At 47.6% G+C, this 24476-nt stretch overlaps 1 protein-coding gene across 3 annotated transcripts; it reads left to right on the top strand.

Moving 5' to 3' along the window:
- Positions 1-9300: 9300 nt before the first annotated feature.
- On the top strand, positions 9301-17807 carry Tbxt (T-box transcription factor T). 3 transcript variants are annotated; one of them, XM_036169145.1, is made up of 8 exons: positions 9301-9633; positions 10100-10364; positions 11034-11168; positions 11568-11629; positions 11739-11800; positions 13265-13438; positions 14518-14647; positions 16917-17807. In XM_036169145.1, exons 1-8 carry the CDS (start codon positions 9428-9430, stop codon positions 17185-17187), a joined length of 1305 nt encoding a protein of 434 aa, XP_036025038.1. In that variant the 5' UTR covers positions 9301-9427; the 3' UTR covers positions 17188-17807. The 3 variants fall into 3 exon arrangements, with proteins under 3 accessions (XP_036025038.1, XP_036025037.1, XP_036025039.1); XM_036169144.1 differs by having other exon boundaries at positions 9316-9633; positions 13262-13438; positions 16917-17200; XM_036169146.1 differs by lacking the exon at positions 13265-13438 and having other exon boundaries at positions 9316-9633; positions 16917-17200.
- The last annotated feature ends 6669 nt before the right edge of the window (positions 17808-24476 follow it).

The raw sequence follows: 24476 nt of genomic DNA, 5'->3' as shown, positions 1-24476 counted from the left end.
CTCAAAAAACCAAACCAAAACAACAAAAAGAAGCAGAAACCTTTAGTGGTCCTGAACAATTAGCTAAGCCAAGTCCACCACTTATAAACCTCCCTGAAAGAAAAGAAGCAAACATTAGACACAGTGGTTCAGCTGGCCAAGTCAAGTCTCCGGGTGCGTAAGGAGGGAACAGCATAGAATGCAAATGTAAATCCTCTAGAAAAAGGGGCAAAGAATCTGTCCTCGATGACCCTCCTTCACAAGGCCAGAGCTAGGCAGTTGCCACTCAAGACACAGGGGCAACACTCTTAGAGACACAGCGATCAGTCGAATCTAGTAACGCTCTGTTCATCTCAGCAATTTCCTCCCACAGTAAAAACAACAGCAAATGATGAAAAGGAGGGAAAATCTTGAACTAATCATATGTCTAAATACACATGTGTCAAAAATGGTGTGTTTCACAGTGAGATAGCGCAGCCTTTTCTTTTGAGGTTTGGACAGCATAAGGAACCCTTCATTTCCACTCCCGTGAGATGTTATCCTGGAAGCTTGACCCACACAAGGGTGGAAAAAGTGTAATTCTACCATCTTTTAAGTTGTCATTGTATTCTATGTGTATAGGTTTCTGTGTACACATGCATACAGTGCCTGAGGAGGCAGAGTGTTGGATCCCCTGGAACAGTACTTACAGATGGTTGTGAGCTGCTGTATAGGAGTAGAGCGTTGAACCTGCATCCTCTGGAAGGGCAGCCAATGTTCTTACCCTCTGAGCTATCTCTCCAGCTCGAGCCTATATGGTTTAAATGCTACAAGAAAACTTAGGCTTTGTTTTTTTGTTTGTTTGTTTCTTTTGGTTTTGGTTTTTCAAGATCCACCTGCCTCCAGATTGCTGGGATTAAAGGTGTGTGATACCACACCCAGCTAATTTAGTTGTGTTTAATTATTGCAAACATTTCTTCTAGAGTTAATAGACTTTTAAAAGAAGATTTAACTGGTGTGTGTGTGTGTGTGTGTGTGTGTGTGTGTTTGGTCAGACATGTTCATTCTCCTGGTGCTAGAGTTCCAGGTGGCTATGAACTGAGAGGACTGTATGGGTGCTGGGAACCAGAGTTGGGTCTTCTGTAAGAACACTGAACTACTGAGCCATCTCTCAAGCCCAGCAATAGAATGGTAAAGACACTTGAATAAGAAAGTCATAAAGTTCCTTCATTCCATCAGTGACAAATATGTTAAGTATAGCTACCATGTCATTAGCATAATATGAATATTCATGAGGGGTAGAGGGGTGTGTGTGTGTGTGTGTGTGTGTGTGTGTGTGTGTGTGTGTGTGATAGAGAGGGAGAGACAGAGGAGAGAGAGAGAGAGAGAGAGAGAGAGAGAGAGAGAGAGAGAGGGAGAGAGAATGAGAATCAGAGCTTTTAGGGTAGTTGAGATGGGAGGATTTTTTGAGCTTATGAGTTCAAGACCAGTCTGGTCAATGTAATGATATTGAGGAAAAAAAGACAGAAGGAATGAACCATGAAGGAGAGGCAGGAGGAAGGAGAAGTGGAGAGAGGAAGGAAAGGAAGGCAGACTGCCACTTTCCTTCCTTATCAGGCAGAGAACAAGAAGAAGAGGTCTAAGTAAATGCTGCCCAGTAGCACTATTCTAAACATCAGAGATCTGTGTACACATCGTGGTCTCAGAAGACAAGCTGAAACTATTCATGCAAGGTAAGGATCCCTCAACTAAAATGCTTGTGACCAGAAGTATTTAAGACTTCAGCGTCTTTCAGATTTTGGAATATTTGTATAGACTTTAATGACTAAACATCGCTCAAGCCCCAAATCTGTCACTTAAATCCCTTGTAACCAGGGCTGGAGCCAAGCATTAAGACTGTCTCAATGGTTAAGAGCATTTCTTTCTCTTGCAGAGGACCCAGGATGAATTCTCAGCACCCACATGATGGCTCACAACCATCCATAATGCCACTTTCAGGGTGTCTGATACCCTCTTCTGACCTCCCTGGGTACTACACATGTGATACACTTAGGTACATGCAGGCAGAATACTCAAACACATAAATGAAATAAAAATATCTAAAAGCAACGACAGAAAAAAAAAAAAACCAAACCCATCTTGCAACCCAGTTAGAGATGCTGAGTGGCAGGCACAGGTATGGCAGCTGGATAGGGAAGCAGAGCTAATCCTGACCCTCAATTCACTATGCTCACCTAATCCTGTTTCTGAAGGACTCTGGGTCCCTAGCTGGTATGGAGCTCGAGTTCCACAGTTACTAGTGGATTTCAAAGTGGGAGGGGTGACGTGGTACCCTCTTTGAACTTTTATCCATTTGTTGTGTGGGCATCAACTCAGGGACCAACTTCCTGAAGACATTCAAAACTGGATTAAAGACGAAGCCATAGGGGCTGGAGGGATGGTTCAGAGGTTAAGAGCACTGACTGCTCTTCCAAGGGGATTGGGTTTGATCCCCAGCACCTATGGCAGCTCATAACTGTATGTCACTCTAGTTTCAGGGGATCTAAAGCCCTCCTCTGGGGGCATGAATTTGATTCCTGGAGTTCACATGCCAGAAAGAGAGAACTGACTCCCATAAATTGTCCTTCTACCTGTGTGAGTGCTGTGGAACATGTGTGCTCCCACACGTAAATACATACTTGCCCACATGTGCATATAATGTAATATATACATAGTCTGATTATGTAGCTCTGGCAGGTTGGAACTGGCTATGTAGACCACACTTAGACTCAAAATCATAGAGATCTGCCTCCTCTGTGCTACCATGACTGGCAAAAAAAAAAAAAAAAAAAAAAAAAAAAAAGCAATTAAAAAAAATCTGGGGTCCTGGAGAGATTGTCCCATGGCTGCTCTTCCAGAGGATCTGTGTTGGATGCCCAAACTTTCATGGCAGCTCATGGCTGTCTGTATTTCCAGTTCTAGGGGATCTGGACCTTTTCTGGCCTCCACAGACACTAGGCATGTAAGTGGTACACAGACAGATAGTCAGGGAAAACACTCATTTTTCCAAAAGTGAAGTCTTAGGCCATCACACCTACTTCTTTCGTGTGTTTGTGGAGGGCAAGCTAGCTTAGTGGATACAGGCTCTTGATGCCAAGTTTGATGGCCTGGATTTAATCCCAGGCGTCCACATGTTAGAAAGAGTGAACCAGCTCTCACAAGTTGTCCTCTGAACATGTATTCGTGCACACACAGCTTTTCTAGAGGACCTGTGTTCAGTTCCTAATATCTATATTCATATCAGATAGCTCAAAACTGCCTATAACCAGCTCTAGGGAAATCTGAGGACTCTGGCTTCTGTAGGCACCTGCGTGTGTGTACACACACACACACACACACACACACACACACACACACGCACACACAATTAAAAAATAAAAATCATTAGGAAAGAAGACAGATTTTCCTGCTGATGTTCTCATCTATACTATGTACTGTTAGTTTTTTTGTCTACTTGACACAAGTTAGGGTCATTTAAGAGGGGGGAACCTCAATTGAGAAAATGCTTCCGTAAGATTGGTCTGTGAGCAAACCTATAGGGTACTTTCTTGATTAATGATTAATGTGAGATGGGGCTGGAGAGATGGCTCAGAGGTTAAGAGCACTGACTTTTCTTCCAGAGGTCTTGAGTTCAATTCCCAGCACCCACATGATGGTTTACAACCATCTGTAATGAGATCTGGTGCCCTCTTCCGGCATGCAGGGTTGCAGGCAGAACACTGTATGCATAATAAATTTTTAAAAATTAAAAAAAAAAAAAAGATTGATGTGGGAGCATGGTGCCACCCTGGGCTGGTGGTCCTGGCTGAGAAAGTCATGCAATGCAGGAGGAAGCCACTAAAGAACACTCCTCCGAGGTCCCTGCTTCAGTTCCTGCCCTGAGTTCCGGAACTGGCCTCCTGGGTGATGAGTACAAGTGAAATAAACCATCTTCCCAATTTGTTTTTGCCCTTGTGATTTATCACAGCAATAGAAACCCTAACTAAGGTAGAAATTGGTACAAAGAGCGGGATGTTGGCTATGTGTTTTGGGGAGGATTATGGTGGCATTTGAACTTTGGGCTAGAAAAGCCATTGAGTGCTCAGAGCTCAGTGGGCTGGCTGTTCTGTGGGCTCTTAGAAGGTAAGAGTGACCAGAGAAACACAGAGGATGGAGGGCTGGCTTGTGAAGTTTCGGAGATAGGAGATATTTTGAATGAAGATTCTGTGTTCAGGTCAGGTGGGCTGAAGGAGCATTTGTGATTAAGAAGAAGCCAACAGCACTGAGGTTGATGTTCTAGGAATTGTTTCTTTGGGGACAGTACAGACCATGAATTTTTCTTTTTCTTTTTTTAATTTAAGGAGTCACTGGGCATGATGGGAAATGCCTTTAATTGCAGCTCAGGAGGCAGTGGCAGTGGCAGTGGCAGTTCAAGGCCAGCCTGGTTTACACAGTGAGTTTCAGGCTAGCCTGGTGTTACATGGTGGGATCTTGTCTAAACAAACACACACACACACACAAACAAGCAAGCAAAAAAAAAATCAAGTCCATCAGCTTTGCCTTCTCTGGGTCAAATTCCTTTTGTAACTAGTTGAGTGAATGCAGTGGTGAGTGGGACAAGAGAACAAAACAAAACAAAACCTTGTATCTATTTTCTGTAGACTTATTTTAGTGGAAACAAAGTATCTTCAAACCACCTCTCACTTTCCGCTCTTCTCTGTAAGCTTTATCCGTAGAAAACTGTAGCCACCTTACAGCGTTGTTTGTGTGCCTGACCCGAATACATACTCCCCTGCATACAATAGGCTTTCTTGTAGCCTGAGGGAGGACAGGGTCTGGAAGACTGAGTATGGGTCATCGAATGTGCTAATTCTGACTTCCAACTGGGCTTTCCTCTCTGGGCTCTTCAGCTTGCTGGAGTCTGGTGGTGGGAGCCACGGATTCGGAATCTGTTCTCAGAAGTGTGTTAAGAGTCCGTGCCCCCATTTTTTATCAGTCTTGCCCTTGATATGTGGGGAGATTTATTTTAATTCCCCTCCTCCCTGCAGTCAAGTCCCCACCCCCACCCGGGGGCATTCGCTACCTTTCCACCTCCCCGGTCCTTCCTGTTGGCTAGCTGTCAGCAGGTGGGCGCAGCCTCCTCCTTCACACCCACTCCTCCTGGAAGCCGCCTGCAGGTTCCTGCCCCCACACTCTCTGCTGGTCACCCTCCTGGGATATTCTCACAATTCCATCATTCTCCTGCTCCTCTCCTGTTACTGTTTTTGCCTGGAACACCCCTGGAAATTCCTACAAAATGTCCCTAAGTAGTGTTCTTCTCTTCTAGGATTTTTATGGGACCACCAAACCTCCCCCATGTAAGAAATCTGGCAGGCATGCTCCCTCTCAGAATCTTCCTTTGGACTTAGCCCTCTATTTTCCCGTTCTCTGTCGGCTCGGAAGGTTCTCACCTTGATCCCTGCAGCTCTGACCCTCTGACCTCCCCACACGTTCTTTCCCCACATCTGTAGCGTAAGCACTGTCTTTCAAATGAGGCTCTGTCTCAGTTTGCTGTTCTCCTCTGGGAAACTGGGAACAAGGAATATAGGAAGGCTATCGCGAATTTGATGGCAGATGTCTTTAGGATGTATGCAGGGCTGCCAGGTCTGTGTTGGCTGTAGTTAAAACACCACTGGTGGGTGGGTTTCAGTGCAGTGGCTGCTGTTCCTCCTGGACACAGTGACATCTTTGGATACCTGCACTCCATGGCCGTCCCTGAACTCAAAAGGATTAGAAATGAGGTACCTACCATATCTGAATGCGGCCAAGGATCCATTGCAAAGATGGGTTTATATCAGATTTAGCCTGGGAGCAGTCGGAGGAAGGAAAGCGAAATATAGAATCTCCCTCAAAGGGCTAATGCGGAGGGCAGGGGAATAGCCCAAGACTAAAAGGAAATAACCCCACAGTGGTCACCTAAAAACAGCTGTCAGGCCTGAATATAAGGCAGAACCCTGTGGCCTCTAGGAGTCACAAGCAGCCTGAAGGAGAAGGGCTGCCATAGAAGACCGTGGAATAAATAGCATGAGATTTATAGGGAACCGTGTCTGCCAGAAACTCAAAGGGAAGGCAAAGAAATAAAATCTGCATGGGAGGCAGCAAAACCCCAAGAGTGACAGAGAGACATTGACAGGGTGGTGTGGCGCAAACACTTCACACACCATTCAATACATGCAGAAGGACCTGAGATGAAACAGCTCGGGGCAGAAGCAGGAGACTGGAGAAGACACAGGGGCAGTCATTCCCAGGCACGGATGACCCCTGGGGCTTGCACCAAGACCCTCACTGAATGAGGCACAAGCGCTCCCCCTGATTTACTTCTGCAGAAGCCTGGACACACTGGGCATGGAAAGCTTAGGTAAGGAGGCTGAAGAGTCTCATACCTGCCCTAGAAGGTGCCAAGCCCATGGCCACAGAGTCTCCTCTTCAGCATTGGATTCAAAAACCAGAGAGGTTAGGGAGAAATGCTGGCTGGTTTATTTGTTTTCAATGTGTCCGCTCCTGTCCCTGAACTACCAGAACACTGGCTCACGAGGACAGCTAGGATAGGATTTGACTTGAAGACACCTTCTCCAGCTAGCCCTCACCTGGCTCTGCCCCTCCCATCTGCTTGCAGTTCAGGACTTTACAGTGGGGTAACTCTCTTCCCAGTCACAGTGACCAGTGACAGGTGAGTCCTGCTGGCCCACTCTGAAAGCCTGTCTTTATTCTTTTCTACAAAACCACAGCCAACGCAGACAGTCCAAGGTCCTAAAAAATAAACAAAACCCCCCTCAATGTTATGCAGTCGAAAGAACTGTGCACTAACCTAGGATTTGGGGATACTGTGTCTGCTTGGTCAACTTGGGGGAACAGGAAGTGGAGAAGGACTAGCTGGGCACACTAAATCTGAACAGTGATTTCGGACCCATGTATCGGTGTTCTGCAACATGGAGTACGTTATTCCCAGCGTCACAAAAGAAATGCTCCACCCCCCCCCCTTTTCTTTCAAGAAAGAAGACCCTGGAGGTGAGGTCAGGATCCAGGATGTCTCTACTCCCAGGGGCTTTGTTGTCTGGGAAGGGGTGAGATCAGGGGAACTACCCCTCTGGGAATTGCCGTGGGCATGCATTTATGGTTCCCGGGATTTTTCCTTTGTTTGCTCTTCGTGGGAAGGTTGTGGCTGTCGAGGCCCAGGCATGAGGCTCCTCTGCCTATCCTGGGGAGGTTGAGGCAGAGAGAAGCAGAAGAGCGGAGAGAGTTCTAAGCCATGCCTCTCTCCCAAGGAAGCTCAGGTTATTAACTGGAAATTCTTTATAGCTGACCTGGAGGAAGTTTTTGGATGTAAACTGTCATGCACTGCAGCCTTCCTTGAAAAGGCTGTGGATGAGGTTCTGGGGACAAAGATCAGAAATCAACCACAGAAGAGGGTAGGGGCAAAATAGCGAAGCATTGAAAGAGTTGCTTCTAGCCCAGAGTGTAGATTTCACTGCTCACGGTAGAAAAAGTAACATTTATTTGCCTCCTCCCACTTGGAGAATGGAAGATCCAGAGCGATCTTCCACCAGCTGTGTGGAAGCTAGAAGAAAATCCACCCGTGAGCAACCACATTCCCAGGGCCGGTTTCACCTTCACGCCCGAGGTTAGAGGCCTTCAGTCACTTGCGTACCCAACCTCGCTCTGTCTTCAAGTCCCCTTCACCCAGGCCCTTTATTCCGAGTGCCCGGACTCCTGTAAACCCATAACACAAGCTGGCTGGTGGGCGTTGCTGGAGGGTCGGGGTTGAGCGCAAATGAGGGCCTTTTGGCGTCTCAGCAGAAGGAACGTCTCCCCCGGGTCAGCCCGAAATTTCTTTACATCCTAGACTATAAAAGAGCAAATAAGCGGGATAGCTACGCTTCTCGCAGCTCCCAGTAGTCAGTTGGAAAAGGGCCGAGGAAAGTAGCCTGGGACGTGTTCCCACCCTATCCCGGAGTTTCTTCCTCGTCGGTTGGTTCCCGGAAACCCCTCTCTCCCAGAAGTTGGAAGCAGGTAGAGCCCGGAGCCGGGGTCTGGCTTACTCCGCAACTCTAACCCCAAAGACTTCCCAGGGAGACTCAGAGAGGCACAGAACTTTCAGAAGTGGGTGCCCCACCTGATGCTGGGGCCTCTTCCAAGAAGCTTCCGGGTGGGGTGCGCGTGTGGAAGACGGGGAAACGGAGGCTTAGGACCCAGGCCCTCGTTAAAGAGCTGGGCGCGATCTCTGGCTTCCTTCCCGCTTCCTGGGCTCCTGTTTTAGAGGAATGTTATTGTTTAAAGAGACCCCATTGAACTATTTCCTGCTCTTTGTCACCTTCCCCTTGCTCTCCGGCAGAGGTTCTCACCGAGAGGTAATAAACCAACTGCTGCCCACACCGCTTGGTGCGGAGGCGGGTAGGGAAACGCGCCCAGCGTGCGTTCCAACAATCCCCCGGGCAAAGAACCAGGGGATCCCGGGGCCACACTCGGTGCAGGAGCAGCCACCGTCACCAAAGTCCAGCTTTTATGTGGGACGCGAGGACATCTCCTACTAGGGTCGCTATCTGAACAGATCCGCACCGGGCTTCCCTCTCTACGCAGGTGAAGGTCTTGGGGAACCCAGACGGCGAGGTGGGAGTTAGTGGCAGTCCATAGGGCGAGGAGGGGACGCGTCCCGAAGCTGCTGCACCTCTGGGAGCTGAGGCTTCGGAGAGGTCAGGGAGACCCGAGAGGCGCAGATCCGCCGTAGTCCCCGCAGGTGCGCGCAGCGTGGACACTCCGTGGGGGCACAGCCGCAGGCGCTGGGGTGCGCTTGGAGAGCGCGGTGTGAGCGTGGGAGTGGAGAGCTTAGCAGTTGCTCTGGGAGCGGCTGGCTTGGGTGGCTTCGGCCCTGCTCCTTACCCTCCCCCCCAGGGTCCGCCCCGCCGCTTTGATGGAGGTGCAAACATTTGGGGAGGGCGGGGGTGTCGGGACTGCGCCCGACGCTTTCCTTACAGGAAGCGCGCGCGAGAGCCCATTGTTGGCCCCCGGGCCTCCGGGCCCGCCCGGCCGGTCTGATATGGCCGCGCACCGCCAATGGGCAGCGGCTAGGTACTTCAAAGGGTGTCCCGCCCAATCCGCCGCGCCCCCTGCGAGGCCACTTCGGCTGTATTTATGGGGAGGGGACCCATTTTCTCTACCCCAGAGACTTATTCTTGTCGTCGCGACTTGCGGGAGTTCAAGTGGAACCACGGCTCCCCAGCCCCTCTCCCCTCTCCCCGCCCCCTTCCCCCCACACCCCAGTCCTGGCCCTCCTTTGGCGAACGTGTTGGGACCCAGGTGTGGTCTCTGGGCTCCGCGAGTGACCCTCTTTCTTGCAAAAGCGGTGCTGAGAGAGTGAAGGTGGCTCTTGGGTAGGCAGTCAAGACTCTGGGGCGGTGGAGAGGGCGGCCGGAGGATGAGCTCCCCCGGCACCGAGAGCGCAGGGAAGAGCCTGCAGTACCGAGTGGACCACCTGCTCAGCGCCGTGGAGAGCGAGCTGCAGGCGGGCAGCGAGAAGGGCGACCCCACCGAGCGGGAGCTGCGAGTGGGCTTGGAGGAGAGCGAGCTGTGGCTGCGCTTCAAGGAGTTAACGAACGAGATGATTGTGACCAAGAACGGCAGGTAGGTGCGTGCTGCGAGTCTGCAGTGTGGGGCATGGCGAGTGCCTTGGGGGGTAGGGGGGCGGGATGGAGCACCTTCTCTCCGCTTAAGGCCGGAGACTGTCTGTCTCTTCCCGCTTTACTGCCGCAGGGATTCCTAACCTTAGTTTCTCCAGGACTTTCACTGACGAAACCTGGGAAGGAGGTATTCGAACTCTAGGGCACCTAGGTCTACACTAGTGTGGCCAGGATGACCTGAGTCTCCGAAAGTCTTGGCCAGGTTTGTCCCTCTGCTGTCTCAAGAGACCGTGGGCTTAGTGGGGAGATGGATTTGATGCCAGAACTGAGACAGCTCGAGAAAAGAAGCTTATGAGACCTATTGCAGGGGCCCTTCTTTGACTAGTCATGAACACTTTGTGCCAGGCTTTCCTCTCTCCTGACCGATGGGTTAGTTTCGGGGTCCTCCTGCTGTGACCTGTCTTTTCCAGGAGGATGTTCCCGGTGCTGAAGGTGAACGTGTCGGGTCTGGACCCCAATGCCATGTACTCCTTCCTGCTGGACTTCGTGGCAGCTGACAATCACCGCTGGAAGTACGTGAACGGGGAGTGGGTACCTGGGGGCAAGCCGGAGCCTCAGGCGCCCAGCTGCGTCTACATCCACCCAGACTCGCCCAACTTCGGGGCCCACTGGATGAAGGCGCCGGTGTCTTTCAGCAAAGTCAAACTCACCAACAAGCTCAACGGAGGAGGGCAGGTAGGGTGTGCAGGAGACAGTCGCTGGGCCCCAGCCCAGGGCCGGAGGGCTGCACCTCCCCCAGCTGGGAGCCTAGAAGGGCTCCCTCAGCTTCTGTCAGCTTCACAGAAGCGACCACAGGCTTCCCCAATTAAATCTTTAGTACTGTTTATATTAAGCTGATAAGGGTCACACCGGGGCCTGAAGAAGGGAGCTGGGAGTCCTCACTCACCCTGGAAGGCTCGGTGGAGTCAGGGCTGCCTCTTGGGAAACCACTCAGGCCCTGTCTCTCCTAGCGCTGTGGACAGGTGGGCTTTGACTTAGAATCCTCAGTCACCTTAAAGTGCACTCCACTCTTCTCAAAAGCCTTTTATTGGAGCCTGTTCCTAGAAAACTCACTCCAAGTTGCCATCAAGCCAGGCATTTAAAGTTGTCTGTGGCCTTATTCTGACAAGGTTTAATAGTGCTTAGCACCTCACATTCTAGTTCTAGCTGTGGGAAGCAGATGTGTAAAACGCCGAGAAACACCACCCACAGACCCCATGCCCTCCATACTACAGGCAGTTTCCTGGAGACTTTGTAGCTCCATCCATTTCTCACCATCCGTTTCTCACCGAGCAGTTCCTGTGGAAGCTGTGGTGTTAAGGCAGGGGCTCGCTGGTCTCCACTCTTGCTCCTTATCTCCTGCAGATCATGTTGAACTCCTTGCATAAGTACGAGCCTCGGATTCACATTGTGAGAGTTGGGGGCCCACAACGCATGATCACTAGCCACTGCTTCCCCGAGACCCAGTTCATAGCTGTGACTGCCTACCAGAACGAGGAGGTGAGGCTTGGGGAAGGGAGAGGGTCTTCTCAGTGTGCCCTCCATGCATCTAGGCTTGGGGACTGTATTCACAGTGCTGAATACAGGCAGAGTTGGGTTCAGGCTTACCACTTCTGTGGTAAGAGGAAAAAAGTTTAAAATAACTCATTCAAAATAAAGACTGATTCAATTTGAATATTTCACCTTGTTTCTATTCTCTCTCAATTTCTCTTTTCCTTCTTTGGTAGTGTCTTCCCACCCCTCATTTGATTCAGGGTCTTGCTATGTATCCCTGATTATCCTTATATTCACAGCAGTCCCCCTGCCTCAGCATTCTGGTCCTTGGGCTTTCAGGCCTATGATACTTTTTACCCCCACTAAATCCTCTGGTATTAGTAAATACGCTTTCTTGTTTTTCAGATCACAGCCCTTAAAATTAAATACAATCCATTTGCGAAAGCCTTCCTCGATGCAAAAGAAAGGTGAGTTCTAATCCCACTCCTGGACAAAGGGCCAGGTAGAAAGAAAGCTACATGCTGTTTCCAGGCACTTCTCCCTTTTGAACAGTCTGAATTTTTTTCTTTCTTTCAGAAACGACCATAAAGATGTGACGGAGGAACCCGGGGACTGCCAGCAGCCGGGGTATTCCCAATGTACGGTTTGCTGCACCTCCATTCTCTATGTCCCTCTGGCTTGTTTCATTTTAAGATTTACTAAAACCAGAACCCAGAGGGAAGCTGAGGGCTTTCTGGGAATGGTAGGGTAGGGTAGCAGGATGGCCCCTCTTTGTGCCCCAGGCAAGTGCCCTTTGCTTTGGAGGCAGCTGCCTGACCATCTTGGGCTTGAGACACTGGCCAGCCAAAGAACTCTGGATTTGTTTGTTTTGTTTTGCAGCAGTCAGGAGTAGAGTGGACTCCTGTGAGTTTAGACTTGGGTATGATGAGAATTCAGCTTGTCATATCCCCTTGGAGATGATCTCCATTCTTGTTAGTGGCAGAAAGCTGAACGGCTGTCTTTGAAGACACACATGAGACACCTTCCTGCTCAGTCCCCTTGGCTGATTTTGGGGGCCTGTAAGGTGGCTGGTTCTTTTAGAATTCCTTTAGGGGAGTTCTCTTAGCCAGAATGAGGGGTGCAGATCTGTGCAGACACATCTAGGGAGAGAAAAGGCCTGGCCTCCCCCTTCTTTCCAAGAAGGGATCTGCAAATATTGGGGAAGTCACTGTGGAGGGGTAGAAGGGTCTTGCTTGCAGAGCCCCTTCTCTGGATGCCAAAACTAGCCTGGCACTCTGCCCTTAAACTAGAACCAGCTATTATTCTAAACTGTAGTTTAACACCATCTTCTATAAATTTGACAAATGAATTTAACAAACAGGACCCACACTGTGGCTTATGGGGAATCACTTGAGAGCAGATCAGGGAGAAATGGGCAAGAGATGGACTGAGTATGGGGTCACACAGGCCAGTGTGGGCACGTGTGTATTCCTCTATCTTTGAAGCGTTGTCTGAAGAACTGTCTTGTTTGGAAATTGTCTCATGGAGTGCTCCTTTGGCTTAATTAAAAAAAAAAAAAAACTATAAAAAGTGTGAGAAAACATTAGGTTTAGTGGATAGAGCTGTCTGGGAGAGGAGATGTAGTGGAGAGAATTTGGGGAGTCCTGGGGGAGTCAAAACAGAAGGGACCAAATAGGAAATGGATCCACTAGCTATTTCTGAGGCAGGAGCATGACTGTGTGTCTCAGATGAGGAGGAGCAGTCTGGGTCCTCCAGTCTGCGGCCCACTGCGTTCCTCTTGTTTTCATATTGCATCCTTTGAACAAGTGTCTCGTTCTCCTCAGCTCGTAGAAAGCTACTTGCCAGCAGAAGAGAAATCCCACCAAGGCTTGGGGGGGGGTCTCAGGTGTAGACCTAAGACAGAGCTGTGGCCTCAGCTCAGGCCCTCGAGAGCTCAGCATCCCAGGCTCATCGTGTGGAGCTCTCCACTCTTGAGATTTTGAGGTTAGGTTGCACTGAGGAGTGGGACAGTGGATTCTTCACTTCCAAGGACTCATGGGTTAGATAGAGCTAGGACAATCTGAAGCAAGGGTCCATTACTCAGCATGCTTTTTTCACAGCAGGGGGGTGGCTTGTTCCTGGCACCAGCACCCTCTGTCCACCTGCCAGCTCCCACCCTCAGTTTGGAGGCTCCCTCCCTCTTCCCTCCACACACGGCTGTGAGAGGTACCCAGCTCTGAGGAACCACCGCTCATCACCTTACCCCAGCCCGTATGCTCATCGGAACAACTCTCCAAGTAGGTTCTCTACCGGTTCATCAGTGGCTGGGGTGGGGCTGGGAGGACCCCTCTGGAGAGGTATTTCTACAGCGGTGAAGAATAGGGAGCCCAGCTCCTAGTGGCTCCTGGAGAGACTTGGTCAGGATGGTGGTTTACCAGAAGTCCCTACGGAGGCTTTCAGTTTCCATGTGCCTCAGAACACACTGTAGGTTTTAAAAATGACTGCTCTCTGGGCCTTTCCCCTGAGCTTTAGTTTAGATGTTTCACGAACACCTCTAAAGTGACCATGTTGGATTAGCCAGGTGCAAGCCTTTCTGACTAGACCAAAGATCCTTGAGGTGTAGAACCCAGGCCCCCAGCATCACCTGAGAACCAGCCACAGTTCAGGTCCACCCAGACCCAGAAGCCAGAGGGTGTGGTGGTCCTCTAGACAACATGACCAACTTCCCCAACTCAGCCCCAGGACAGCCAGAGACTTGTGGCAGGTTCTTCAATGTGGTCTGCTCAGTCAGAACTTTGCCTGCTCCAAAAGGAGGGGGAAAATGGCTGAAGAACACCATAAAACAATTAAGCAATTACAGCAGATTCAAAATGAAAGGCAGCAGTTCTGGAGACTTGTTCTACCAGAGGCTAGCTTCTGAGGTGGCGAGAGCGTATTTTTAATTTGGTTAACCCTTAGGGGACCCCCCCCCCCCATGGAAAAGGTGCACTAAGCCGCAGATGTTTTTTATTTACTTTTTAAATTAAGTATTCTAGGTGTTGCTCAGTGGCTCAGCAATTACTTGCCTAGCATTTGAAAGGCTCTGAATCTGATCCCCAATGCCACAAAATAATAAATAAGTGCCATAAAAATAACAAGAAAGATAAGTAATACAAGTGTCTGCGGGAGACAGCTTTGGTTAACTAGGATATATTTCCAAATAGTTCAAATGAAAAACAGTAAGTATTGCCCTGCTGGCTACTTAAATGGCGTACTGTCATCTACCCCAGCAGCCTTTGTCTGCAGCATTGGGCTGGTTTGGCTGTTAGTATCATTTTGTTGCATTTTATTCCTTTTCGGAGACCTGTCAGGTAACTCCCCTCTCTACATCCCTCAGCCTATGCCGACAATTCATCTGCGTGCTTATCCATGCTGCAATCCCACGACAACTGGTCTAGCCTGGGAGTGCCTGGCCACACCAGCATGCTGCCCATGAGTCATAGCACCAGCCCACCTACTGGCTCTAGGTATGTCTGGGGAGTGAGGCAAGCCTTCCTGTGGCTCTGCTGGTCCCATTTCTATTGGCCTTTTTCCTTATTCTGCCTACGAGTCCCACCTGTGGGTGGTTGGGTTTGGGTTTGTAATTAAACTGAACTGGGACCAGGGACGCTTGGTTCCATGACTGTCTGGTTCTGATTACCTACATTTTTTTTTCTAATGGTCTGCTGTACTTATCCAAACCAGGGTTCAGCCTTCCCACGGCTCTTAACATATGCTGTGATGAACAGTCCTCTAATTTATCGGAGCCTCAGTTTCTCCAAATGTAAAAAGATACTAAATAACCCCAGCCTCAGGCTGTTTCTCTCAGGCTGATGGGGTTGGTTGGCTCACGTGGTTAAAGTAATATTGCAGAACCTTTATTCAGTTAAGGCAATACATCACCTGGCTTTTCTGTGGATCAAGGAGTAAATGTCCTTAATAGCATGCTGGGAAACAGGCACAGGATGGAGACTGAGTGACCAGAGAGTTCTGTAATAGGAAGGCTCAAAAACACCCAGCGAAGCTGGTAATCCATCCCCTTCAGGGTTATTAATCCTCCACAGTGCTGAAGCAATGGCAAAGAGGAGCGAAGAGAGGTGCCAACCCTGACTCTCCAGTGAGGAAAGGCGCCCTAAGGCATTAATTCTGGGACAATGGTTGGTGTTGATGAGCTGTTACTTCACAAAGGAGTGAGCCTGCCATCATGTGACCTTGACCTCCTCAAAGGTGTACCTGATGGTCTAAAACAGTGGTTCTCAATCTTCCTAATGCTTCAACCCTTTAATACAGTTCCTCATGTTGTGGTGACCCCCAATCCATAAAATAATTTCATTGCTACTTCATAACTGTAATTTTGCTACTGTTACAAATCGTAATATCTGATATGTGAGGTATTTGATATGCAAAGGGGTTGCGACCCACAGGTTGAGAACCACTGGTTTAGACCATCAAGTGTTTACCTAAGGTCTTAGCTGTTTTAGTTTAGGATATAGATCTTTACTAATAAGAATCTAGTTGTCGAGTGTTTTTAGGACATGGGGTCCCAGTATGTAGCCCAGGCTGGCCTTGAACTCACTATCCAGTCTAGAGCTCAAGGTCTTGATTCTCGTGCCTCAGCCTCCTGAGTTGTTGGAGTTATAGGCAGGTATCACTACATCCACCTTAATCTGTTCTTAAAACAAACACGTGTAAGATAGCAAACTTCTCAATGGCCCCGAGGACATTGTTTAAGAAGCTAGATGAGCCGGGGTGGTGGTAGTGCACACCTTTAATCCCAGCACTCGGGAGGCAGAGCCAGGGGGATCTCTGTGAGTTCGAGGCCAGCCTGGGCTACAGAGTGAGTTCCAGGAAAGGTGCAAAGCTACACAGAGAAACCTTGTCTTGAACTCCCCCCCCCCCCAAAAAGAAAAAGCTAGATGATCTGCCTGCAGTGAGTGCTGATCACTCATCCCAATTTGGTGTTTCAGTCTGAAACTCATACCTGTAAAAAACACCAGTAATCCTCTTTAATTTACCCAGGCTTGCTCTCAAGTTCAAATGCTTTGAGGTAGGTGTACGGGATGGCATGTTAAATAATGGCGGTCTTACGTTAGATCGTGTTGTGTGTTTATGAAGAGCTCTAAGGGAGGTTTTCCAAACAAAATTGTGTTATGGTTTAATCTAGGGTGTAGACCAGAGAGCTTGATACTCATTTCAGCTTCCTCATTTGATAGACGAGGAGACAGCCTGAAAAGCAGTCATGGGGCCAGTTACAGAGCAGAGCTGGTCTCAAGCCCAGCTTTGGGGGCCCTTGCATATTGGCCCGTGTTGACATTGCTAGCACACTATCCACTGGATGAGATGGGGCCAACATTCTGAGGAATGCTTCTTCCATGAATTCAGGGGTTGTTGCCGTGGGGTTGGGAACATTAGTTAACAGAGTAGGCACATAGCTCCTAGCCTTCATGCTCAGTGCAAGCTGCGTATGTTAATGAGCACAGAGCTGCTTGCGGGGAGTCTGCCTTAGCAGAACCTAGCCCACTGATGTCCACTGCGCTTAGGCACACCTTCCTTTGAGTTTGCTTTGTATCGATTTTGTTTCTTAATACAGTAGCTTCTGGACATGTGGTAGTAGTAGAGAAGCCAGCTGCAAAGCTTTGTGATGATGCAATTACGGACAACAGTGTTCTGAGCACTAGTCTCTCCCCTCCATCTCATCCCCATGTATCTCCTTTGGAGCCTCTTCCCAGCCCTTGACGTCTGTTTTCTTCATTTCAGCCAGTACCCCAGCCTGTGGTCTGTGAGCAACGGCACCATCACCCCAGGCTCCCAGACAGCTGGGGTGTCCAACGGGCTAGGAGCCCAGCTCTTTCGAGGTTCCCCTGCACATTATGCACCCCTGACGCACACGGTCTCAGCCGCCACGTCCTCTGGCTCCCCGATGTATGAAGGGGCTGCTACAGTCACAGACATTTCTGACAGCCAGTACGACACGGCCCAAAGCCTCCTCATAGCCTCGTGGACACCCGTGTCGCCTCCGTCCATGTGAATTGAACTCGTCTCCATGTGCTAAGACTTGGAACAACCAGTGTCGATTGGCTCTTCTTCTAGACACAGCATGGCAGGCTCTTGGGACAAGGGAAAGAAAGAAAAGCTTGCTACTAACTCCATTTTCAAGTAAGAGGAACAGTCTGTGTCCTGTTGATCATGTCTCACAGCCTCTTGCTTGACACCTGCGGTAGTGATGTGTGTCCTACAGGTGAAGCCAGGTACAGAGATGAGGCTATGGTCCAGTTTCCTGTGACTGGCAGTCCGAATCCTTTGCCAGCATCCTATACCTCGTGTTTGTCTCTTCTACAACATGTAGGTGACTCTGATGTACCGGAATTTGCCCACCCCTGTCCTACTTTAGTGAGACACAGGCACACTTCTGATGCCCCCTCCTTCTTGCTTTAGAGTAGTTAACTTTGAGGACAGAGACAGATCAGAGCCAGCAGATTGTAACTGAATTGGAAACTGCTCCATCCTCTGGAAGATGTCTACTTTAAGCACATGTAGCTTTTTGTGTTGTGAAGGCAACTGTGTGATACTTTTCTGTTGACAAAGTAGCCAAAGACAATCGGCAGAAAGTTTCTTTTCTGCACAATAAAGGCAATATGCAGCACATGGTCCTTGTAGTTATTACGTACAAGTGTTTTCTGGGAAAGGCTTTCTCCCCAACGTGTATTCCAGTCTGTTCTGAACTTGAATGTTGTGGCTACCAATCAGTTGCAGAATGGGAGGGATGCATTTTAGGTACCTATGCAAACTTAACGGCTTTAAAAGGTAAGATGAAGTAAGTTTCAATATTATAAATCATAGATGAATGTGCATGGCAGAATTAAAACATGCCAATGTCATAAAAATACAGGGTATCCACCTGAGACAAGGGAGAGCATAAAATGAGTTGATAAAGTTGATTAATGTTACATATAGTTGCCATAGGAACCTGACTGCTCTGGCTTTTGCAATCACTGGCTTTTTTTTTTCCCATCAGTGGGAAGATTCTGTAAGGATCTGGGGGTAATTTCTCCATCTAGTGGCAGAATCCTTAGTGTGATTTAACCCAAATCCCTGCTTTCTTAGAGTTGCAGATGGCCAGATTGGTCACCAGTAAAGCAGGAGTCCTGCTTGGAGACATTAAGTTTGGAGTAGGAAGATGCTGAGGGGTAAGGGTTGGGGGAGGGGCGGCAGTACTGCCTTCTTCAGACCATGTGTTGAGGATGCGGAGATTGCTTTCTAGGATTTAAGTAGGAACGACTGCACTTCTGGTGTAATTTATGCCCAGTTTCTGAGAGGGCTGTGCTTACCTCCTTCCTGCAGAACTCACATTTGATTGGATTAGTTGGCAGGCGTTAGGTGAGTAGTTTCTGAATTAATCCGCTGCCAGAGTTGGGAAATAAACCAGTTGTTTGACTGTGGGTTCTCACCAGAACAAGTGCTAAGATTGTGGGCCTTGGCTGAGGGACATTTGAGGTGGAGGCCAGGTACCACTAGCAGTTGTCACCTTGTGGTGACTCCCACCCCGTGATCATCCGTGGTCTTGTGTTTCAGGACCTTCACTGCCCCAGTGATGTCTATGCTGGGGGTTGAAGAGCATGCAGGTCATCCCTAGGACATCTTCACCTCATTGAAGCCCTGTATCCCTTCTCTCATTAGCCTGTGTCATAGTGTGGCAAGTTCTACACATGGACAGTGGCTGGTTCTTGACCTGCTTAACTTTCTAAAAGTATTCAGATGTCAAATTAGAGTAGTATTTTAATAATTCAGTCTTTCTGGTGATGAAATGGAAAACAGAAGGGGCCATAAAATGGAAAGAACCTGGATTTGAGTTCAGTCTCCCCTCATCCACAGGGGATGTGATCTATGATCTGCCAGAAGACTGAAACCATGGTACATGTGTATATAGTTTTCCCCATCCATCATCCATCCATCTACCTGTCTGTCCACCCACCCACCTATTCATCCAACCGTCCATCCATCCATCCATCCATCCACCCATCTGCCCATCCACTTGTCCATCCATCCATCCATCCACCCCATCCACCTATCCAAATGACAGCTCTTAATTTATAAACTAGGCACTGCAGGAGATTAACAAATACACTAGTAAAATTAAGCAGTTGTTGCAGTATATTATGATAAAGTCACCATCACTACATTTGCTTTATTGTGCAATGATTACTTAGTCACAAGCATTGTAATGCTGTGACAAGTAACTCTGATGTCTACATAGATGTGGAAGAGGGTTGGGGTGCAGAGGAATTGGGGTGTAAGAGTGGGTACAGTGGACAGAAGGAATATTGAACCAGGCACAATGAAGCAGGCTGGTACAAGACTGTTCTTTTTATTCTTTAATTTACTTTTATGAGTATGAGTGCGTCGTCTGTGTGTATGTCTGTACGCCATGTGTGTCCATACCCACAGAGGCCCGGAGAGAGTATCACATCTGGAACTGGAGTTACAGATGGTTGTGAGCCACCACATGGGTGCTGGGAACTGAATCCAGGTCCTCTGTAAGAGCAGCAGCCAGTGCTCTGCCATCTCTCCAGCCCCCGGTGCAAGATTTTAACCATTACTCCAAGTACCAGACAATTTAAAACCTAGTAGGTGGTTTATTCCTGAACATTTTCACTGACTAGTTTAAGCGGGGGTTGACTTGGGCAGGAAGGAGCCTCAGTGACTCTGAGAAGAGTACTGTGTTCCTCACTTGGTGGGGACCTGAGGAAGTTAGGTTTCTACTTCTAAACTTCAGGTTTTTCACACATGACAGCAGAGAAAGTACTTAGTATGCCTGTGAGAAACAAAAAAGGGTTTTCGAGAGTGGGCAGAAGGCCAGATGTGTGTGGCAGTGTAAGATTTTGAGACCAGGACAACTGAGCCCAGTTCTGTTGATGGAGTCCGGGATAAGATGCTGCTGCGTGGACTCTTAGACCATCCAAGCCATCTAAAAGAGAGCTACCCACAAGACACACGACAAGCTGAGCTGCTCACAAAAGGCAGCTGGGAGCTGAGGGTGCTGGGAACTGAACCTGGTGGTCTACGAGAGCAGCAAGTATTCCTAACCACTGAGCCCTCTTTCTAGTCCCCAAACTTGATTCTAAAGCCAAGGAAAACAAATTAATGACATTTATTAGCATGGTTAGAAAATTCCTTGAAAACAAGTCAAATGGAAGCAAATGTAAACCAGCACACTGTGAGTGGGATGGTGCATGCCGGGGAGCAGGGCTGGATGTGTCTTCTCTGCACAAGGATGACAGGAGATGCTTCAGCTGGTAGAATGTTTTCTCTGCTGAAAGGTTGAACAGAATCATCTTTTTCAGATCCTTATGTCCAAGCACGCTTTCTCTACTTGAAGGGTCCAGAGGTGGGTTATTCCCATGGCCCCTAACATCTCCTTGAGCAGGAACAGCCTCCTTTTGGAGACCCGAGGGCACTTTCCTGGGGCAGAGTAAACACTTTCCAACAGCAACCACATGGGTGTTTCACAATCCTACTGCCAGCTGAAGAAAAGCTGAGTTGCTATTTATCAAAGCTGCAGTGGCCTCTCAAGAGTGTCGGTGGCTGAACTTCAAATCATTCCCTGTGGCCTTTTCCAGCAAGGAGCCCTGCTTCTCTCCCTCCCTCCCTCCCCCCCCTCTCTCTCCAGGCACTCTTTTTTCAAATGAATTTGCTTTTTTTGTTTTGTTCTTTGGAGACAGGGTTTCTTTGTGTAGTTCTGGAACTCTGTAGACCAGGCTGGCCTTGAACTCAGAGAGATTTGCCTGCACCATCATTGCCAGACTGTGAATTTGCATTTTTATACCCTGAGGAGGGGAAGGAGGAGGAGTTCTTCTTCTTCAGCTTATTTATATGAATGAGTACTCCATCTCATGTATAACTTTATACCAGAAGAGGGCATCAGACAGAAGAGGGCAGCAGATCCCACTATAGATGGTTGTGAGCCACCATATGGTTGCTGGGAGTTAAACTCAGGACCTCTAGCAGAGCAGCCAGTGCTCTTAACCACTGAGCCATCTCTCCAGCCCCTACTCTTGAGACTTTCGATGGGAACTGCTCCTCTCAATGATATCATTAATCTTTTTTTTAAAAAAATAATGATAATTACTTTTCTTTAGTCTTGATAACTCCTGTTTTCAAATCCTTCTGCTCATCGTTTCCCTCTTGATCCTCATTATAAACATGTCTATAAGCAGCAGTACTTGTGCCCAGACTAACTGCTCTGCTGTCTTGAAACTTACTGTACCACAAATTAACCCTTTGTTTTGAGCCTCACTTGAATTTTTAGGACATAGGTACAATATGGCTGGATTCTGTATCAGGTTGTCATGTAAATACCCTCTCGTACAACTTACATTAGGGTCTGGTTGCATCTGAAACCTCCTGGGCACAGTTCTACACTCGTCACCCAGACTCCCACCAGAATTTCCCATTCAACTTTGCTTTCAACTTTCCATGGCTGTTCCAACCTGCCTCTCCCAAGTCTTCCACATTCTTCTCTCAAGCAATTCCCAAAGGTCTACAGAGCAGGCTTATCATAACAACGCCACCACTTTTACTGGCAAGAACTTCCTGTATTAGTTTCTTTTCTTGTTGCCATGACAAAATATCTGATGGAAATGACTTCATAGCGAAAAGGCTTACTTTGGATCGTTGTTTCTGAGTTCATCGTGGCGGGGAAGTCACGGTGGCTTGAATGTTTCCACACAAGCTGGCGGGGCGTAAGGTAGTGGCAGTAGAGCAGGATAGAGTGCAAGCTGGAACCGGGTGGCTTTACCCATCATAAATTCACCTCTACTGGCCTGTTCCTAGCAGCCAAACCCTGTGTTTTCTCAACTGCCCGAAATTTCATTACCCACCGGGGGGGACAAGCATTTAAAAGATGAGCTATAACGACACCTCAGATCCGAATCATAATAGTGATGGTGTGTGTGTGTGTGTCTGTGTCTGTGTGTCTGTGTATATATATTAGTGGACATATGGGAGCCATAGTTCTAGGTTGTTTGTCTTAAACCCATCACAAGCAAACTCTAAGAAGTTGTAAGAGGCTGAGCAAGCTAAATATACATTCCTGAAGTGTCTCTTGTTAGCAGACTAGCCAAGATGGTATGTGGAGTCCTTCTGGTCGCCTGTGACCCTGTCACCACAGTAAGGACTTTTCCCGCTTGTTCCTTCTGTAGATGGCAGTTTTACGTGATGGCTTCATTCTTGATCTTTTTAAATTGCCGTGATGTTTTATCTCATTCTTAATACAAAGATCTCTACCTTGTTTTTCCTCTTAGCTCTGTATACTAATCTATTAGGAGCCAAATAAAAGTGATTTGAAAAGTTATTATGTAGAAAATAGAGACAGGTTTCTTTAATCATCTTGGTTTCAGGGTATCTTCCAGCTCAGATAAAACATCCAATTTTACCTTCTTCTATCCAAATTCCCTTGGAAAACAAAACACCTAAGCTTTTCTGTCTAATATGTGGTCATGCTACTTTCCTGTTAAAGACTAGAATTTTCTTAATTTTGTTGGTTTATACCACAGGGGTGAGGATGTGTCCCAAACAGAGATAAAGGCCCCTCTGTGAGCACTGTGGGCTGGTAACACAGTGAGCACACGCTGTAGTTTGGACCTGGCTTCCTGCCAGGTCTGGGATTCAGGCAGGGCCCTCATGAGGCTGCTTCTGTGTGCTCTGTTCTTAGAGGCTGAGTGTGGAAAATGCATGACATTCCTCATCTAGGTAGGAGAATGTCCTCATGGAAGACACAGTTCAGAGGGCGCTGAGGAAAATTCCACTGTCTGAGTGATGGATGGCAGACCGAATGAGTAACAGGAGATAGTATGTCTTCCACAGCAATGGTGCAACAGTGACAGTATTTTTTGATTTATTTCTTAGTGGATAATTAAGTGTGGCTTGAATAGTAACTTGTATTTGGTGGCTTTGTAAATCATCTCTTGCTGAGGCTACAGACTAGCATTTGAGTGGCCTGTTTTCATCTTTGACTTCGTGTTGGGAGAAGATTTTGAATAGTATGTGCACCTTCAAGATGTCCAAAGACCAACATTTCTGTGAACTAAAATGCTCATAATTTGGTTGTATATTGTCATCTAACATATCTAGAAGAGATTCAAGAAAGAGTACGCACACAAGTTATATTTTAATTAGGAATAATCCAGCTTTGTCTTTTTCCAAGAAAACTTCTCTATTGAGATCATTAACAAAACAAAAGGGAATTGCTGCAAACAAGCTTTCATGACAAACAGTTTAAGCACTTACAGAATTTTACATTTTACATCTGACCAGTGATCACACACTCTGAGCGGTGCTTAGCTACATAGTTCCAATTTGCTACTTTGGAAACATATCTACTTCATGTGTGAAGATTTTGCAAGAACTATGTTGGGTTGGGTCAGATTGCAGTGAATCGCTTTATGTGCCTTACTTCAGTTCTGCACCACTGCAGATGAAGGCATCTGGGGCGCACATGTGTGTTTTCTCTTTGCTAGTCATTCCCTTCATAGTTCACACGCTTTTCTTACACAATATCTTTCCATAATAGACATTTCCCTTTTATCCTTTTCTTACCTTAACCTTGTAATCTCCTGATGTTTCCAGAATAACTCTCCTGCAACTTGATTTTCTATTTGCCTTATAGATTTTTTTTTAAAAAAAGATTTACTTATTTATTATGTATATAGTGTTCTGCCTGCATGCCAGAAGAGGGCACTAGATTCATTACCGATGGTTGTGGGTATTGAACTCAGGACCTCTAGAAGAGCAGTCAGTGCTCTTAACCTCTAAGCCATCTCTCTAGCCCCTGCATTATAGGTTTTATATGGAAGGTACATCTAGTATTTATTTTGTTAGGATTTTATATGTTAGTTTCTATCTTTTTTTTTTTTTTTTTTTTTGGCTTACAAGAAGTGTTTTTCACTAAATCAATCTGTGTCTGTTATTTTTCTATAAAATGTATATACTACTAGTACACTGGTCATTTGTAATTTATTCCAGCAGTTCATTTTATTATTCTACATTCAATTTTTTTTTTTTCGAGACAGGGTTTCTCTGTGTAGTTTTGTTGCCTGTTCTGGATCTCACTCTGTAGACCAGGCTGGCCTCAACCTCACGGAGATCCACCTGGCTCTGCCTCCTGAGTGCAGGGATTAAAGGCGTGTGCCACCACCGCCTGGCCTTCTACATTCAATTTTTGATATCACCATTCAGCTTTGATGAAAATGGTCTTACACTGTGCATTGATATCATGAAGGATGCATCATCTAACTTTTATTTTCAATGTCGTTCTGGTCA

The sequence above is a fragment of the Onychomys torridus genome, chromosome 19 (genome assembly GCF_903995425.1).
Source record: "Onychomys torridus chromosome 19, mOncTor1.1, whole genome shotgun sequence".
In the NCBI taxonomy this organism is placed as follows: Eukaryota; Metazoa; Chordata; class Mammalia; order Rodentia; family Cricetidae; genus Onychomys; species Onychomys torridus.
Note: the sequence above shows the minus strand (reverse complement) of the source record. Positions and strands in the feature narration are given on the sequence as shown.

Coding starts and splice junctions, on each gene's coding strand:
- Tbxt (XM_036169144.1), top strand. CDS start 9,428: ATGAGCTCCCCCGGCACCGAGAGCGCAGGGAAGAGCCTGCAGTACCGA. Junction 9,634..10,099: donor ATTGTGACCAAGAACGGCAG/GTAGGTGCGTGC, acceptor TGTCTTTTCCAG/GAGGATGTTCCCGGTGCTGA. Junction 10,365..11,033: donor AGCTCAACGGAGGAGGGCAG/GTAGGGTGTGCA, acceptor TATCTCCTGCAG/ATCATGTTGAACTCCTTGCA.